Genomic DNA, 17706 nt, shown 5'->3' with positions numbered 1-17706 from the left:
AAGGCCAATTTACAGTGTCAGCAATTTCTCTTAGAAGAAATTGCAAATCAATTTTTGGTAAACATGGAAGAGTTATAAAGTGGGTTTTATTAAAAATGTTATAAAGAGGGGTATGTTTTCTGAAATATGAAGAAGAGAAACAGTGTAACTTATTGATAGAGTCCTTAAGACAATATAAAACAAAAGACTGCTGACCTAGAGAAAGAACCACAGGGATAGACAATTAAAATCCAGACTTACTCGTAAGATATTTATGGACTTTGCTGTTTTGCTTCAAACTTACCTTTTCGATTTCATCTCCCCTCTCATCCCTTAATTCTTTGGGGTATGCCATTCTCTCAACCTAGAGTCCTCTTCTTAAGCTTCCACCTCAAAGAGACTCCCTCAGCTTTAGTTCCTCTTTAGCTTTAGTTATCTTTAGTTCAAATGCCACCTCCTCCCTGAAGTGTTTCCAATCACTTCCCATGCAGCACCATTCACGGCCTCCTTCATACGCCTTCAACAGCCACTTTAGCACTTTTCTGACTCTGTACTATGGTACACTGTAAGAAATTGTTTATAAATCTGTCTTCTTTACCTCGTGACAAACAACTTAATTGCTGAGGCTCTGTTTTACTTATCCTGCCACCTTCTCTTCTCCTCTACCCCCACCTCCACATGATCGCTAGGTCTCATTTATCATTACCTCCCATCCCTTCCCCTGTCTCCAAGGCATATAACAAATTTAATAAACTTCAAACTCTGATTAAAATTCTTAATACTAGAGAACGCTAATGAGGCACAAACTTTGGCCTACAGAAGAAGCGGTATGATCTCTAACCAATGTTTTCTCATTTCTTAACTCGACTGTCAAACTGAGACTAGCTATAAAAAAATTTCTACTCCAACTTTTGTGGATAATTAGTTCTCTTTTTCCTTTCATTTGGTGAAGATTATTGGAACCATCTGTGATGTGCTATTTATTCCTGAGAACCAAGAGAATATTTTTTAAAATGCTACCCTGGGTCAGAACACTTGTCTTTCTATCACAGTAGTTTGTGCCCAAGGGTGGAAATGTCATTTCTCTGAGACAGCAACTTCTTAAAGTTAGGAATATACTGGCATATATAAAGAAATTCCTGGAGTTCCTGTCGTGGCTCAGTGGTTAATGAATCTGACTAGGAACCATGAGGTTGCAGGTTCCATCCCTGGCCTTGCTCAGTGGGTTAAGGATCCGGCGTTGCCATGAGCTGTGGTATAGGTTGCAGATGTGGCTCGGATCCCGCATTGCTATGGCTCTGGCGTAGGCTGGCAGCTACAGCTCCGATTAGACCCCTAGCCTGGGAATGGCTGCAGGAGCGGCCCTAGAAAAGGCAAAAAGATTAAAAAAATAATAATAAAGAAAAAAAATACATTCCTAATTCCCCTTAGAACGCTTTAAGGGATTTGTAATTCACATATATCATTTCAACCTAACTACTCCCTAGGCTATTGACTTTTGATAATTTAGTGCCTACTGCATAAAATGCCACGTAAGTTAAGTCTATCCTAAATTTCAAATCCCAAAACATTAATGTCCTTAGGTTTGGTAAAGAATCAATATATATCTCATCTATTTTATTCTACTTGTGGATATGAGGCTCAAGGACAAGGACCATGACAAATCACTGTTATCCACAACAACTAACTTAGAGGCAAGTTGCTGATAAAGGTTAATCCAATGAGTGCTGAATCACTATTTTATAGAACTGAATCATATCTTCCTCCTGACTTACAGTTTGGATCATATAATCTGAACTATATGTCAGTGTAGAGAAGGCACAGTACTTTATATGCATGTTTATTCAAATAATAACAGCATATAAGAGCCATTTCAAATTTAATAAAAGTCAAAGTATAAGAGCAATTTTCCCATCTAGCAGTGAGCTACAATAAACGTTACACAGAAAATTGTTAGAAGAAAGATCTTATGCAAAAATATCTCAACCTAAGAACACAGATTATACTATGTAAGGGGAAAAATGACTTTTGTTGCTATTGATGGAAGCAAACAATGTCAGCCAGCCCTAGGAAAAGTTTGGCAAAATGTCATTCAGCAAACACCTGGCCTCTTCAATATAGTCAAGTAGTTTTTCTTCTAATCTAGAAACATTTTCTTACTTTAAAAATAAGGAGCTAACTTGTCCACTGAAAAAACCTAGAAGCAATAACAATCCAGTGTTAATGAGACCCTCCAGCACCCATATTTTAGTCTTTCTCACTAAAAGGAGTAAGAGTCTTTGGTAGAAATGCTAATTCCAGATCCATGTTAGAAAATGCACAAGATGGGCCAGGAAGCAAGAAAACTCTCACAAACTAATGGGAGACTATCGAAAGGACATGCATCAACTTGAAGAGGCCACAGATAGATAATTGAGCATCAAAAAAAAACAAAAAAAAAAAAACAAAAAAAAACAAAAAAAAAAACTTGGCCAGCCTATACCACAGCCACAGCAATGCCAGATCCAAGCTGCATCTGTGAACTACACCACAGTGCATGGCAACGCGGGATCCTTAACCCACTGAGTGAGGCCAGGAATTGAAATTGCATCTTCATGGACACTGGTTGGATTCGTTTCCGCTGAGCCATTACGGGAACTCCAAAAAATTTTTTTTATAAGTGCTACTATATAAGATGTATGAAAAAACACTAAATTCACTAGATCATAATGATAGTACAGGGATACAGGAATGAGGAGGCGGAAAGAAGAAAAGAGTAGAGAGAAGAAAGCAGAAAAGAGAGAGAGAGGGAAAAAACCCTCATTGGACACCAGTGGAAGTTCCTAGGTTAAAAACTTATTACTTTCTAAACTGATAAATGAAGTAAAAGAACTAGGCATTTATTCTTCCTCTCTGGTGTGGACTGTACTTCGGAATAATTAAATTGCTATGGAAGAGGGAAAGTTATTCTCTCTAAATATACAATAAATACACAAGGAAGGATAAAGTTAGAAAATCACCTTTTAGTAACCCCAAATGAAAGGACTGAATCAGCCAACATTCATCAGTGGATGAGAAAACAATTACATGCAGCTGATGGGGAGCTTATAATAGATTAGGCTGTCACCCTCTGAACTCAATACACAGACTTAGCATTACTAAAGGTATGTCTCCTGAGGTGATGAAACACAAACTACAAGCAGCACTTACTAAATACGACTGCCAAAATAAAACTAAATATGACTTTAATCAAGCTTTTAAATATAACCTCTGGTTCAGAAATATAGGGAATAATGGAACAAGCTATATGATACCATTAGGAAGCAATCTGACAGATCTAGAATAAAGGAAATTCTGTAGGATAATTGATTCAGTTTTTCAATAAGTCAATGGCATAGACATGGGAAAATGTTCTGTTTTAAATAAAAAGGAACTTTAAAAAGACAAGTGACATTATAAGCAAATGCAATAAATGGACTTTATTAGGATTCATATTTTAACAAACCAACTACGAAACATTTTGGGTGGACAATCAAGGAAATTTGCGTATGGACTGGGTATTAATTGTTAATGAATTATTATTAATTTTAAAAATTTATTTATTTATTTATTTATTTTTTGCTTTTGAGGGCCCGACCAGTGACATATGGAGGTTCCCAGGCTAGGGGTCGAATTGGAGCTACAGCTGCTGGCCTGGCCTACACCAGAACCACAGCAATGCCAAATACGAGCCTGGTCTTTGACCTACACCACAGCTCACGGCAACGCTGGATCCTTAACCCACTGAGCGAAGCCAGGGATTGAACCCGCATCCTCATGGATGCCCGTCAGGTTCGTTAACCACTGAGCCACGACAGGAATGTCTGTAAAAATTATCTTATTTTTGAGATACACATTGATGGGTTTAGGGTTGATATGATATCCCATGAGGTTTGAGATTTGTTTTAAAATACTCTAGCCAAAGGAAAAAACACACACACACACACACAGAAAAGAAAAAACAGGGGGGAGGTGTTGGGAAGATAGGCAAATAAACACAGTAAAATACTGACAGTTGTTAAGACTGGGTGATGGGTACATGGGCTTTCTTTGTACCTGCTTCCTTTTGTATATGGTTGAAAAGTTTTGCAATAAAATTTTTAAAAATAAGATTATTGGGAGAAATTTATTATTTTAATATTGGACTTCTGGAACATTTTCCACTGGCAATGGTTCTTTATGGATCACTGAGAGCAGTTTAGTGACCTCATCCTCAAGTTCTCTCAGTCCCCTGGAATGCCACTTGCATGGGCCAGGAGAAAGGTTTGTTTGAAGTGAGAAAGTCTCTTTCAATAACCTTTTCATAAGATTTGGGCTCCGAATCCTTTTACCATGTTTTATATCCTATGTATAAAAGGAGATGATGCTCCTTGATGAATGAGGATCAGTTTCTTTCTGTCTTACGCTCTTTATGGAGGGGCTTAATTTCGGAATAGCATGTCACTGTCATACCCCCACATGACATCATTGTTTGACGTATGAATGCACCCATCAAGCTATGTCCTAAGTTTTCAAACAACTTTACAGGAGATAATTCAGTAAAAATGATAACCTTTAACAAAGGGCTAAACCTCTAGCATTTCAAGTTAACCTAGAAAATGGTAACAGGTAAAGGTGATTCTGGCGCAATGGTCTACTCTGTCCTCCAGCTCTTCTATCGTTCTCTCTCCCTTCCTATCTGAAGAGATTCAAATCTTATTAAGGATAAAGGATATGGGATTTAGAATCAAATCTGGATTGAAAACTTGGCTCTGTCACTTACTAGCTGTATAACCTTGAGCAACAGCCTTACTCTAAGTTTAAATTTCCTCATCTATAAAATGTTAAGAATAATACCTAATCCTCACAGAATTGCTGGAAGGATTAAATGAAATAACATTAGTAAAGACATAGAATGTAACAGCTATGAAGATATAGCAAACACTCAATAAACAGTATCTACAAATAGGATGTAAAGGAATGAATTTAAAGTTTGGGTTAAAAAATAAAAGAAGGATCATTACAATAGAGAATAAAAACCAGAGGAGTCATCACCGAATTGTTGATAACGGTTTCTTTGGGAGGGATTACGGTAGGTACTTCCACTCCAGACTATAGATTTCCAAAATGTTTGAATTTTTATTTTCATTTTTTATTTTTTGGTAAGATTTTTAGTTTTTCTATTATAATTGATTTACAATGTTCTGCCAATTTCTGCTGTACAGCAAAGTGATCCAGTCACATATATATGTATATATATATACATATATATACTAAAATGTGTGAATTTTTAAATAATAAACATGTATTTGAATCAGAAAAAAATAAAATGTTTTCAAAGTATCTACTCCAAGGGGGAGGGGAGAGGGAGTGGGATGGATTGGGAGCCTGGGGTTAATAGATGCAGACTATTGCCTTTGTAATGGATTAGCAATGAGATCCTGCTTGTGTAGCACTGGGATCTATGTCTAGTCACTTATGATGGAGCATGATAATATGAGAAAAAAAGAATGTATAGGAGTTCCCGTCGTGGCGCAGTGGTTAACGAATCCGACTGGGAACCATGAGGTTGCGGGTTCGGTCCCTGCCCTTGCTCAGTGGGTTAAGGATCTGGCGTTGCCGTGAGCTGTGGTGTAGGTTGCAGATGCGGCTCAGATCCTGTGTTGCTGTAGCTCTGGCGTAGGCCGGCAGCTACAGCTCCGATTAGACCCCTAGCCTGGGAACCTCCATATGCCATGGGAGCAGCCCAAGAAATAGCAAAAAGACCAAAAAAAAAAAAAAAAAAGAATGTATACATGTATGTGTAACTGGGTCACCATGCTGTACAGTAGAAAAAAAAATAATGTATTGGGAAATTAAAAAAAGAAAAAATAAATAAAACCCCGTAAATCTTAAAAAAACAACAAAAAATAAAAACTGAATGCTTCTTAAAAAATAAAATAAAATAAAATAAAATAAAATAAAATAAAATATCTACTCCTCTTCATCCCCAAACACCACTGAAGTCCTGGCCATAATTATCTCTTAACTGGACTCTTCCAAGTTGGAATCAGACCCCCCACCTGCCAAGCCATTTTCTACACTGCCATGAGTTCTGTAGCACTCGTCATGCCTAGTCCCTGGAGGGTTCCATGCTGCCTACGGAAAACATTCAGGCTCCTTGGTGGGACATGAAAGACTCTTCATAACCTGGTCTTAGCCTTTCCAGCTTTATCGCCGTCCCTACTTTCCTTTCACACGAGGCTCCAGCTGTATCAGAATTGCTGTCACTGGAGTTCCCGTCGTGGCGCAGTGGTTAACGAATCCGACTAGAAACCATGAGGTGGCGGGTTCGGTCCCTGCCCTTGCTCAGTGGGTTAACGATCCGGCGTTGCCGTGAGCTGTGGTGTAGGTTGCAGACGCGGCTCGGATCCCGCGTTGCTGTGGCTCTGGCGTAGGCCGGTGGCTGCAGCTCCGATTCGATCCCTAGCCTGGGAACCTCCATATGCCGCGGGAGCGGCCCAAGAAATAGCAACAACAACAGCAACAACAAAAAGAATTGCTGTCATCCTCCAAACACATGGTGCATCTTGATGCCTCTGTGCCTTTGCTTGGGAGGTGCCCAATCCTTTTACTCTCTGTGCCTGTTTGGCAGTTTTCTCCTTCAAGACTTGCTTCATTTTGGACATCCCAAGCAGAGATCACGGCTTCTCCATCTGTGCTCCCACAGAACACATTGGTAAAGAAACAACAACGAGTTGTAATGAGTTCTCTTCTCCCTGTAGACTGCAACGGCGTGACGACTGGAAAGCTGGATGTTGTTCCGAGAGTACAGATTCTGGAGCCAGACTACTAGAGTTTAAAGCATACTGGCTATGTGACTTTAGATAAGTTACTTAACCTCTCTGGGCTGCACTATCCTCTTCTATAAAATGGGTATAACAACAACACCTACCCACAGAACTACTATATTAATACGAAGCAGGGCCTGACATGCAGTAAGTACTATGTTAATCACTACTATTACTGTTACTTACTATTATTAGTACTGTTATTATTATCATTATTGTAGACCCCTAAACAAACTAATAAGCAGTTTTAGCTTTACAAACTAAACTACTTTTTAACTTTTCAGAAGAAATGGAAAGATATTTTACAATACTTTCCTGATGAAACAGATTTAAGGAAGTTATGCTTAATAAACAATGCCTATTTTTCTACGGTGTGCTATAAGTACATGAAAACATAGTCTGAGAAATCTGTATATTAAGAAAGGGGCTTTTTAATTCAATGATTCAGAATTATTTTCCCACATATTAGAAAATAAATGAAAGCCAAGTTTTTTCTTAAATGCAGAAAAATGACATAATTATTACAAATTATCCATTAAAATAGGATTACTGGTGAATATAGATGATTAGTGAACAGAAGAGTTCATATTTAAAATATAAGGATGCCTGGCTTCTCATAACTAGGTTTTTCTCTACTCTCCGCTGAAAGAGGGGGAGGGGGTGGGAGAAACCTCGGGGGCAATTATACATTAATGAATCCTGTGCACATCATAAGGAACAAAGGCTCACTATAGATCTGCAATATGTTTCAGCAGTTAAATTATTAATGAATAACATTTACAATTAGCTTGTTATCTTCTGCCTTGTTACTTCTAGAAAATACAGTTGTTTTCTTCAATATCAATTGTAATTCTTCACCAACTTAATTTTAAAAATAAATACCCCATTATGCTAGATTTTCACATCTTCTACAAAGCAAATATAATGTATAAATGTATAAAATATATTACACCCTACCATATATAAAAGTCTTAAGTTAGGTAACTTAGTCCCAGGGCTAGCAAATAAGAAGCAGAACCCTGACTGAAAACACAGGTCTGCCTGACAATGCATAGTCAAAGGCATAGAAGGCAACACTAGGAGTTCCCATCACAGTGCAGTGGAAACGAATCCGACCAGGAACCATGAGGCTGCAGGTTCGATCCCTGGCCTCACACAGCGGGTTAAGGATTTGGTGTTGCTGTGGCTGCGGTGTAGGCCGGCAGCTGTAGCTCCAATTTGACCCCCAACCTTGGGAAACTCCATATGCCACAGGTCTGGCCCTGAAAAGACAAAAGACAAAAAAAAAAAAAGTGTATTCAAGGGTTGAGAGTTAATAAAATTAGAAAGAATTAAAAAAAAAGAATGCAACACTACTCTAGTGCAAAGGTATTGTCACAAATTTTATGCTTATTTTACAAGTAAGGAAACTGAGGCTTGGAAAGGAGCAGTGATTTGCCCAAGGTTACAGAACCAAGAAGTGCAAGAGACAGAGAAAGGAAGAATCAGGGAACAAAAAAGAGTTTTTATAAATTAAAAACAGGGTAGCTGAGAGGAAAATTCAGTATCTTCAGTGGAAGAAGCGATTAAGAACATCTTCTGACAAGTAAAACAAAAAGACAAAGACACAGAAATAGAAGAGATGAAAAAGCAATCCCAGAGATTTAACTCTGACTAAGAGAGGATCTAGAAAATGAGAACACAGAAAACAGTGGGAATAAATTTTCAAAGAAACCGCACAGTGAATGTTAGCTGTCCACAAGAAATCCTTCTCCCCTTCTTCCTGGACACTCTAACACTTCTCAGGTGCCCTTAAGAATTAAGAGGCCAAGCGACTAAGTACCCTCAAGTGGAATGTGAGTGGGAGAAACGTGAGCCACTTCCAGGCCTGGCTCATAAATTCTCTCATGTATTTTTGCCTTCCAGTGGGCCGACATGGCAATCAGCAAAGTGATTTTAGGAGCCACATGTGGAAGGAACCCCTGCTGGCCTGGAACATCTGCTCTTCTCTATTATGTGAAAAAATAAACTTAGCTTCTAGTGGGGCCCCTCCATTCTGGGGTCTAATTGTTACAAAACTTAAGGTGTGATCCTGCTGTACAGCACTAGGAACTATATCTAGTCACTTATGATGCAGCATGATGGAGGATAATGTGAGAAAAAAGAATGTATACATGTATGTGTGACTGGGTCACCTTGCTGTACAGTAGAAAATTGACAGAACACTGCAAACCAGCTATAATGGAAAAAATCAGCTCTGATTGGACCCCTAGCCTGGGCATCTCCCTATGTGGCAGGTGCGGCCCTAAAAAGACCAAAAAAAGAAAGAAAAGAAAGAAAAAGGGCAGAATGGGAAGCACAAGCAATAATGTCATAGGAAGAGGTAAGAGGAACGTGGAGGAAAGAAAGGCAGTAAAGGGAAGGAACTTTGCTTAGAAAGGATTATGCTGCAGCCTAAGCAGTCCTGGAGACATACATTTGGAGGGCTGACTTCAGTATGGCAGATATGAATAGCAACCTGATCCTATCTCAAATGAGGCTACTACTATGTGCTTTTAACATGTTTTCTAAACTCAAACCTGCTTTAAAGGGAAGCATGCACCTACCCTTTGAGGAGCATAAACAGGATGTGAGGATGAGTGCTAATGTACTCCACGGTAGGACTCCGAGTGCCTATCTGTCTTCTCAGGATGTTGTTAAATATCTGGGTCACGTCTTTTTTCCCCTGCGAAAGAAACAAACAAGCATTAAGTTTACACTGTAAGTGCTGAATTGTATGGTATGTGAATTATCTCAAAAGTTGTTCTCACGCACACCCCTCATTCCATTTAATAGGACATAGTATTTTCCCACCCGAGATCATGAATTCTTTGACTTAATTTGCCTAATGATAGGTGCAAGATATACAAACAACTAAACAGAATCAAGTTACCAAATAAAATCAATGCCCTACACACAGTAAGCATTTCAAATTGTTAAATGCAAAAAGTACAATCAAAGCTTGTGTCTGGAGGCTTTACCACTTCTAATTTTTACGGCAAGAAAACCAAACGTTAAGGACCACTTTTTAGTCAGGGCCAGGGACAGAAAAGGATCTTTAGGGATGGAAAATTTCAGTCACTCAGGACCATAAAATGGCTTATTGAGAAGCTAATCCTGGAGGGCTTGTCTTGCTTATTTTTTAAAAACGTCGCAAGAAATAATCACTGGAGATCAAGTTATCATAGTAGAAAGTTTTCTGCTTCTTTGAGCTGCTTTCTAAGTCAACCTGAACAGTTGACTTTGCATGCACTCTAGTTTTGCAAGGCACACCTGCCTTTGAAGTGAATGCACCAACTCTTACATGCAATACATTTTCATCCTTTGATCTCTTATCGCATTGGGTTTCAAAACATCAAAGAGTCTAAAGCTGGGTCTTGAACAGTGGCCAAACCTCAAAAAACACAGCTCTGAGTTTGATCCTGAGTCCACAAATTAGAAACCTTGCAATATCAGCCACAACTTTAAAAAAAAAAAAAAAAAAAACCTCATGAGAATATGCTGAAGTAGTTTTTTTCTGTCCGCAATTTTAAGGCTTAAGGGATTAGACGAAAATTTATGGCTATAAAGTAATGAGATTTTCTTTTTAAACAATTTTAACCCAAAGGTCTGCCCTCTAGCCCTTAGTCACGTAACAGGAGGATCCTCCAGTACTTTCTTCACCCCAATGGACCCCTTTCCTTCTGATTCCTGAAGGAGAAAATGGATTTGCCTCACAGATTCCCGAGTCGGTCTCTGCCACCCAATCTCCGCAACGCCCTGGGCCACTATCACCATCGGCGGCTCCGGATTTCAAACCCCTGCTCCTAGCTCCTCTCAGCCTTTGTTCATTGTCTTGTCTCCTACAACTAGTTATTTTCTCAACTAGTTATTTTATATACTGTTTATCCCAAGTGTAGAAAACCACTTCTTCCTCATTCCACATGCATTATTAGTTCATAGTTGTTTTTACCAAGGGTGTAAGGGTAACAAAGGATAATTATAGCACAGGGCAGAAACAACTTCAACTTGAATCTTACACATCACTGTTCCTAAAGACTCCTCAGCAATCTTTCTGCCCCTTCCTCTGTCTCAGTTTTGGAGCCTTCTCTCTCCCTTACTCCAAACCCTTCTCTTACTCCTATCGAATTTAGCCAAAGAGAGGGCATTTCTCAAATTTCTGTTATTTTACTCTGCAAAGGGAATCTAACCTCTTTTCTTTCAGTCTTCTCCTTCCAAACACTGCCTAGAGACTGCACCTTCACAACTAACGAAAAAGCCCATGTAGGTGTCTTGTAAACAAAAGTTTCCTTTTTGCTCTGTAAGGAATGCTCCGTCCTTTTAGCTTATCTGGCAAAAGCTGCAGAGCTGCAGCCCATCCCTAAAGTAATAATTTTCCTTTCCTGTTATAAAAACATGCCAAAGATTTTTACAGTCCAATGACTGTTACACTCTTCAAAGAAGCCCCAGGAGAGACTATTCGCTTACTGACATATTACCATTACTCCTGAATTATCTTCTACACATTGGCTCATTCTTTAAGAGCAGTGGCTTACTGCTATGTCTTAGGACATCTTCCTGTGGTCCATTTCCCTGACCTCTGCTTCTATTTTTCATTCTCGTTCCTACATTGATCCAACCAATGGCTATGGCACTAGGTGTGAGAAATGCACTTCTAGTACTCAAGATACTCTCAGTGCAGAAGGGGCTGTACCAGAGCTACCGATGAACCAAGAGATGAGGACAGTGGGGTTCTGTGTGATCAGACCGAGCCTTAAAGTTAAGAGGAGTTTTATCACGTGGTCACTATTTAGATGGATACTTTAAGCTTGAGAAGAAAAGTTGCTGCCTGTAGGCGGATCATTCATGATTCCAGTCCATGGAAATATACAGCACATTTCTGTTAGTAGGCTAATGCTGTTAGTAATGGTGTCTCCTTCCTGCAAATGCTGTGAGTATGTAGTTGGTGGAATGCTTAAAACTGAACTGTTCTCAGGAGTTCCCTGGTAGCTCAGTGGATTAAGACTCTGGCAGCACGGCTGTGGCACAGGTTGGGTTTGATCCCTGGCCTGGGAACCTCTGAGTGCTATATGTGCAGCCAAAAACAACACAACAAAACTGAACTGTTTTCACTTTTAACTGTTTTTCATTCATTCATTCAACCACGAAAGTATTTGTAAGTATTTCTTTTCTATGGGCTTGATCAAGGAGGACAGCTTCACCTACCGAATTTCATCACATTTATTTATAACAATGTTCTAGGCATCAATTGAATGAACAAAGTCAAGAACTGTCTGGTCGATTATACCTCAGTAAAGCTGAAAAAAAAAAGAACTGTCTGTGATTATCACAATGACGGACCTTCAAATGATAACGTTGAGTCATCAGTAAAAAAACTTATTATATCTAATATATTATTTTGGAGGAGAGGCAAGTATATAATGTATTTTATAAAGCAAATGTGAAGTAATCCACAAAAGTAATCTACTTAATTCTCTGCATTTGAAGAGTTAATCTTCAGCTACATGGAAAGGTCAACTATTCAGAAGGATATTTCCCCTTCAAAGGATTCCAGAGAGTAAAAGCCTACTTGATAATGTATAATTTAATATTTAGGCAATCGAATGTATTAATCTCCCCAAATTTTTAAGTAAACTTCTTCTCTAAATTCATTTTCAGTATACCATGTAAATTAAGGTACATTTGCATAGGTGATTCTTACTGTTCCCATTTCGTTACCTAAGCCATTGCTGCACAAAGCTGTGAGGCATCCAAAGTTTTTCTTAGCTGTACTCCCATGTCCCCTGTTCTTGGTGAGCACTTTGAACCTATGCTATTCTGTGGCTGCTCAAGGCTTCTAGACCTCTCAACATCTCATCTGTGACTCATCTCTAAGTCTCATCTCTGACTCATAACCACCCTCGGTCCTATTCCTTCCAGCATCCCATGACAAGTTAGGCTAATCTCATAAACTTATGTAAGCTACCATATTAATTATTGATGATAACAGCTCAATATATTGCTGCTTTCAGAGAAATGCGCAAAATAATAGGAGATTTATAGAAATATAATACTGTAATCCAAGAGCAGGGAGTTTGCCATTTACTGTGACCCACCAACTGAATTTAAAACTAAAATAATAAACAAAGAAACAAACATCAAGGGTTATAACAAAAATAAACTAGCTTACATTTAAGTCTGAGAGAAGATGAGCATATACTCTCTGACATCTGTATGTATTTGTATATGTAGTGTTCTTCCATGACATATATGTATATAAGTTTTACTTAGTTTAGTATTTTAAAAAATGCTGTAAGTTCATGTTATTCTTATTTTATAGATGAGAAAATTAAGTCTCAAGCGGGTTATTTACTATTAAATGGCAGAGCAGGGACTCTATAAACAATTCTAAATCCAAGTCAAGTGTTTTTCCACTACGCATAGCTCCTACAAATGTCCATAATATCTTGTTTTTAACTAAATTAAAAAACTGGAGTTCCCGTTGTGGTACAGCGGAAACCGACTAGGAACCATGAGGTTGCAGGTTTGATCCCTGGCTCTGCTCAGTGGGTTGAGAATCTGGCATTGCCGTGAGCTGTGGTGTAGGTCGCAGATTCAGCTCGGATCTGGCGTTGTTGTGGCTCTGGCGTAGGCTGGCAGCTGTAGCTCTGATTGGCCCCCTAGCCTGGGAACCTCCATCTGCCACAGGTTTGGCCCTAAAAAAGCAAATAAATAAATAAATAAATAAATTTAATTAATTAATAAAACAAATAATAAACTACACTTTAATTCCACGTGCCCAGTTTCAACACAATGATAAACTACGCTTGAATTCCACACGGGCCCAGTTTAAAAAGGAAATAGGGAGTTAGGTGGGGAAGGAGAGTGATAAGCCAGACAAGAGGAAAAAGTAGGAAAGGAGGTTATTAAGCAGAAAATGTCAAAGTTAGAGGAACAGATAAGAGAGTGAAGGAAAGAAAAACTCAAGTCTTTCAGAAGGGCAGGCTAGGCTGAAGTCTGGGCCCTGTAGGGCCCTCAGTCAGTGTTGATCCAACACGCCTGGCTTCACATCTCCAGAACTGTCTTGCTCTGCCTTTCTCCTCCTCGGCCCCAGTTAGCCAAGCTCCTCCCCATCTAAGCGTCCAGAGAGCTGTGAGCTAGTATTTCCACGGATCCCCAGAGTCCCGACCTTATCCTGGTCTAATCACTGTAATGAGTTTCCTTTTACTCGACAAAACTAAAAGATAATTTAGAAATCCCCATTCTTTGCTATCTCTGAGAATTAGCGGAGATTCAGACACTTATCTGATAGTATCAAGAGCCTGATAGCAGTAACAAAACAACAAACAAATCAAAACCAAGACTTCCATCATTGAAACGTGCCTTATGTACATATAGTTCATTGAAATACCACTGTTTTAAGTTAGGTATACCGCAGATAATCAACCACTTACACATATTCACTACTTACATTTCTAGATTGTTGTTTTCTTTATTATTTAGGTAATTAGGTATAATTGCTTTCAAAATGAGATAAATATCCTATATTAGTAGCATTTAACAAATGTCTTAAATTATTGGTATAAATATTTTGATTAAAAGAACAGGCTTGAGAGGTTCCTGTTGTGACTCAGGAGTGGTGAACCCGACTAGTATCCATGAGGACACGGGTTCGATCCCTGGCCTTGCTCAGTGGGTTAAGGATCCAGCATTGCCACAGTGAGTTGCCGTGAGCTTCAGTGTAGGTAGCAGAAGCTCAGATCTGGCATTGCTGTGGCTGTGGCCGGCAGCTGAAGTTCAGATTTGACCCCTAGTCTGGGAACTTCCATATGCCGTGAGTGCGCTCCCACTCCCCTACCAGCCCAAAAAAGAACAGGCTTGGGAGACAATAAACTTGAATCTCAGCTTAGGCTCTTAGTAACTTTGTGACTTTGAAAAAATTACCTAATATCTTTGAGTTTTAGGTTCTTCATCTATAAAACATGGCAAATCATACAATACCATACTTTGCTTGAAGAATTAAATGAGTGCTTGGAAACTGCACAACAGGCAGTAAGCACTCAACAAATGCTGTCTATTATTATTATTAACCACTAACTTTGCTACTTAAAACTTAACTAGGCTGCATGAAACTTAACTATGGCACACTTTCTGCTTTTTTTTTAAAAAAAGATTAAGGTGATTTTAGAAGTTTTAGGGGGGAAGATGGGATTTTTAAATAATATATAAACAGTCATAACAAAAAATTACAGACCAGTATCGGTAGTCATGTATATAAAAATTGTAAGGAGAACTGTCCTCCTTTTACAGATACTTTACCTCAAAGTCTATGAGCTGTAGGTCGGCTATGAGTGTCACCAGCAGCCCACTATTGTAGAGTTCTTGTGCTAGCTGAGCCACGGCTTCTGTAGGGGGTTCCTTGTCATTTGTCCCACACAGAATTTCCTTCATTGCTTGCAGTGATTTTGACACTTCTTCTGAAGCCTAGTGACAAAAAGTATGCTAACAGAGTAATAAAAAATTTCAAGCTATAAACAAACAAACAAACAAACACCACTTCCAGAGTCCCAGTTATTTATGATTAAAGAACTCTGTACAGTTACACACAAACGAGAACCATTTAGCTGGCACTGCTTTTATTTCAGAAAATGTTACTAATATTTATTTGTAGAAGAGAGATCTGTAGTATTTCTACCTAGTTAACATAATTGAAGTGAGTATTTCTACTTAACATAATTGAAATAATCTTCCTTTAAATCATACTTGTAGTGAACTCTGCTAGTAACTGATTATAAACTTGACATTTAAATTAAATTGAAGAGTCTTCACTGATATTGGGAAGACTTTATCAGTAGCTAGTAGTCTTTATTTAAAGCATTTGCTAATGTTTTTTCAACAAATCCCTATTATTCTGATTTTTTAATTGAGTAGGTATAAAAGCATATATTGTCAAAACCCATAAACTTTGTCAATCCACTGATTCCTCACACATAACTATTATCTTTTGGTTATCTATGAAACTTTTTAAAAAGCTAGGAGTTCCGGGAGTTCCCGTCGTGGTGTAGTGGTTAATGAATGCGACTAGGAACCATCAGGTTGAGGGTTCAGTCCCTGGCCTTGCTCAGTGGGTTAACGATCCAGCGTTGCCGTGAGCTGTGGTGTAGGTCGCAGACGCGGCTCGGATCCCACGTTGCTGTGGCTTTGGTGTAGGCCGGCAGCTATAGCTCCGATTGGACCCCTAGCTTGGGAACCTCCATATGCCGCAGGAGCGGCCCAAGAAATGGCAAAAAAAAAAAAAAGCTAGGAGTTCCAGCTGTGTCACAACGGGATGGGCAGCATCTCTGCAGTGCAAGAACACAGGTTCGATCCCTGGCCTGGCACAGTGGGTTAAAGGATCCAGTGTTGCCGCAGCTGCAAGGTAGGTCCCTTGCCTGGGGAACTCCACATGCCACAAGGCAGCCAAAAAAAAAAAAAAAGAAAAAAAGCATAAAAAAAAAATTCTCACTGTATTTTAAAGAATAATAGGATAATCCATAGAGGGAGACAGTACATTAGTGAGTAGTAGGGCCTGGGGAGGGGAGAATAAAATGCTGAAAATGTTCTGAAATTAGATGGTGGTGATGCTTACATAACCTTGTGCATGTACTAAGGACCACTGAATTGTACACTTTGAAATGGTGGATTATATGGTATCTTAATTATACTCAGTAGAAGATTTTTTTTTTTTTTTGGTCTTTTTGCCATTTCTTGGGCCGCTCCTGCAGCATATGGAGGTTCCCAGGCTAGGGGTCTAATCAGAGCTGTAGCTGCCAGCCTATGCCAGAGCCACAGCAACGCAGGGATCCGAGCCACGTCTGCGACCTACACCACAGCTCACGGCAACGCCGGATCGTTAACCCACTGAGCAAGGCCAGGGATCGAACCCACAACCTCATGGTTCCTAGTCGGATTCGTTAACCACTGCGCCATGACGGGAACTCCTCAGTAGAAGATTTTTTAAAAAAGCAAGTGAGGACAGGAGAACAGGCCAATTAGTTAACAATTTACTAAACATTTTTAAAGAAATATAGTTTTATTACTTTCAAGTACTGCACTCTAACCATTATAAATGAAGGAAATAAGGAAAATAAGGCAAAATAATAAAAATAGCACAGTAGCATGATGCTACTAAAAAATTAATTTACAGATACATTTTATGATACAACTGAAATAATCCTTAATTTATCAAAGGTTGGAAGTACCTTAAATTCTGAGATATATCCTCAGAAGAGTACTTTAAATATATAGAAAATTAAAAATAATGATAAAGCAAACACCTGTATGACCATAACAGAGGTCAAGAAATAGAACATTTTGAACATCCCAGAAGTCACCTGAATGCCCCCTGTTCAGCCTAGAAGTTAATCCTTTTATGTCTTTGATGACGATCATTTATTTACTTTTCTTTATAATTTTCTTGCCTCTGTTCACATCCCAAAACAACACAGTTGTTTCTGCAGATTTGGAATAGTCCCCGTACCCAGTGATGATGTGCCCTTTCCCTCAACTCTGTATCTGTGAGGTTCATCCTTGCACTGCAGGGAGCAGCAGCTCTGTAACATTCACTGCCCTGTAGCAGCCCATCCATGGCTGGACCACCACGTCTCAGTTCTACCGTTAATGGACATCAGGGTTGTTTCTGCTGAAGGGTTACCATGAACAACGATGCTCTGACCCTTCTTGCACACGCATCCTGGTGCATGTGTGCAAGAGCATCTCCAGAGTTCACACTAGGAGGGGACTGCAGGGTCTTAGAACACAGACGTCTTCAAGTTTAACAGATAATACACTAAACTCATTTTCAAACACCAATTTACACTTTATCACTCATAGTGAATAAAAGTTCTTTTTCCTCTCTACACTT

General features: G+C 39.1%; 1 protein-coding gene across 13 annotated transcripts in view; it reads right to left on the bottom strand.

The window, feature by feature from the left end:
* Positions 1–17706, bottom strand: part of CAB39L (calcium binding protein 39 like) — a 102828-nt gene that overhangs the window by 28282 nt on the left and 56840 nt on the right. For all 13 annotated transcript variants that reach the window (XM_047755919.1, XM_047755920.1, XM_047755917.1 and 10 more), the window contains 2 exons: positions 15123–15287; positions 9392–9510 (listed from right to left, as the gene is read on the bottom strand). In XM_047755919.1, the coding sequence (XP_047611875.1) occupies positions 9392–9510; positions 15123–15287 (284 nt within the window). The remainder of the gene's footprint in view (positions 1–9391; positions 9511–15122; positions 15288–17706) is intronic.

This window comes from Phacochoerus africanus, chromosome 13 (genome assembly GCF_016906955.1).
Source record: "Phacochoerus africanus isolate WHEZ1 chromosome 13, ROS_Pafr_v1, whole genome shotgun sequence".
NCBI lineage: Eukaryota > Metazoa > Chordata > Mammalia > Artiodactyla > Suidae > Phacochoerus > Phacochoerus africanus.
The sequence above is the reverse complement of the archived record's forward strand: the minus strand, read 5'-3'. Positions and strand labels throughout refer to the sequence as shown.